General features: G+C 54.7%; 1 protein-coding gene across 1 annotated transcript in view; it reads left to right on the top strand.

Annotated features, from left to right (window-relative positions):
• Positions 1 to 1,734, top strand: part of P4HB (prolyl 4-hydroxylase, beta polypeptide) — a 12,713-nt gene that overhangs the window by 3,514 nt on the left and 7,465 nt on the right. Inside the window, exons 2-4 of the mRNA XM_009324600.1 lie at positions 67 to 273; positions 1,078 to 1,211; positions 1,433 to 1,570. Of these exons, the coding sequence (XP_009322875.1) occupies positions 67 to 273; positions 1,078 to 1,211; positions 1,433 to 1,570 (479 nt within the window). The remainder of the gene's footprint in view (positions 1 to 66; positions 274 to 1,077; positions 1,212 to 1,432; positions 1,571 to 1,734) is intronic.

The following is a 1,734-nucleotide window of genomic DNA, read 5'->3' as shown; positions in this document are numbered from 1 at the left end:
CGGGGCTCCCTGAGCCCCGGCGGGAGCGGGGGGGACTCTGGCCGGTGCTGACGCCCTGTCCCGCAGACGCCCCGTGGTGCGGGCACTGCAAAGCGCTGGCACCCGAGTACGCGAAGGCGGCGGCGAAGCTGAAGGCGGAGGGCTCGGAGATCCGGCTGGCCAAGGTGGACGCCACGGAGGAGTCGGAGCTGGCGCAGCAGTTCGGCGTGCGCGGCTACCCCACCATCAAGTTCTTCAGGAACGGCGACAAGGCCGCTCCCAAGGAGTACACAGGTGAGCCGGGGCGGCTGGCCCCGTGCCTGGCCCTGCTGCTCCGGTGCAGAGGGCAGCGACGTGGTGGCAGGTCCTTGCACCTGGCCCCAGGCTCCCGCGTGCGCTGGCGCGGCTGGACAAGGTCCACTGTGACAGCGACCCAGGGAGCGGAGCGCGAGAAGGAGCAGCGCTTGGGGCGTGGAGGAGCAAGCCTGCCTTTAACAGTCTTTCTCCCCTAAAGCTGGGGAAATCCCTAACATGAGCTAAAGCAGATGGAATTGTTGTTGTGTAGGAAAGCAAAGCGATCCAAGCGTGATTTGTTGCTTGGCTTGGCTTTACTCGAGCAACGTAGCACCCGGAACTGGAAAAACGCTTGGGCGCTTGGGTAGAGGGGCAAACACAAGATGTAAGACAAGAGGTGCGAGGAAGACCAAGACAAGCAGAATTCAGCTAAACCAAGCCACGTTGTGCTGGGGGGTAACGTCCAGAATACCGATTTTGAAAGGAAAAGGTGGTACAGTTGCATGAAAAATACTAGCAGCTTGGAGAAGTGCTGTATCGCTGGTCAAAGTTTAAGAACGTGCTTGGGCTAGAAGCAAGGGAAGAATGGATTCCTGGCAGCCCCTTGTACCTTGACTTAACAATTAGGGATTAGCTTAATTACACTAGGAGTGAAAGGAAAAGAGTTGCGTAAACGGTATCTCAAGTCTTCTTGACCTCTCAGCCAGCTGCTGAACAGTCTGTCTCAAAGCTCAGGGGTTTTGCGTTCTTAAACTTAGTTGAGGGGGGAGAAAGTGAATCAATGTTCTTATCTTTCTGCTGTAGATGGCAGAGAAGCAGATGATATTGTCAGCTGGCTGAAGAAACGCACTGGCCCGGCTGCAACTACCCTGACAGATGCTGCTGCAGCAGAGACGTTGGTGGATTCCAGTGAAGTGGTTGTGATTGGCTTCTTTAAGGTAGAGTTTGTGCTTCTGTTTGGGAAGCTCTTGTGTATGTCTAGGGCCTTCCCTGCTTTCTGCCCCATGGGGACCGGACAGCTGGGGAAGGCTCTCCATAAGTTGTGAAACACTTGCTGTCCTGCCTTACTTGATCTTCCAGTTCTCTGGCTGGTAAGCCCTGGGATGTTTATGCTTCAGTTTGACATGTCCCGTGTGAGACACCTTTCTTTATTCGCCAGGATTTGACATCAGAGACTGCAAAGGAGTTCTTGTTGGCAGCAGAAGCTGTGGATGACATTCCTTTTGGGATTTCCTCCAGTGCTGATGTCTTCACCAAGTACCAGCTTAGCAAGGATGGCGTGGTCCTCTTCAAGAAGGTACTGGCTGGTGCAAAGCACGAGCGCCACACTTGAGTCTTCTGCTTCTTCTTACCTTTTCTCTAATGAGTCAGATTGAAACGAGGGCAGCCCTGGACGAAACAGCAAAAGGTCCTGTGCTGTCAGTCTGGCTGTTTCCAAGCCTCAGAGATTGGGAGGGGGAA

Source organism: Pygoscelis adeliae, unplaced genomic scaffold, assembly GCF_000699105.1.
Source record: "Pygoscelis adeliae isolate BGI_AS28 unplaced genomic scaffold, ASM69910v1 Scaffold445, whole genome shotgun sequence".
NCBI lineage: Eukaryota > Metazoa > Chordata > Aves > Sphenisciformes > Spheniscidae > Pygoscelis > Pygoscelis adeliae.
The sequence above is the reverse complement of the archived record's forward strand: the minus strand, read 5'-3'. Positions and strand labels throughout refer to the sequence as shown.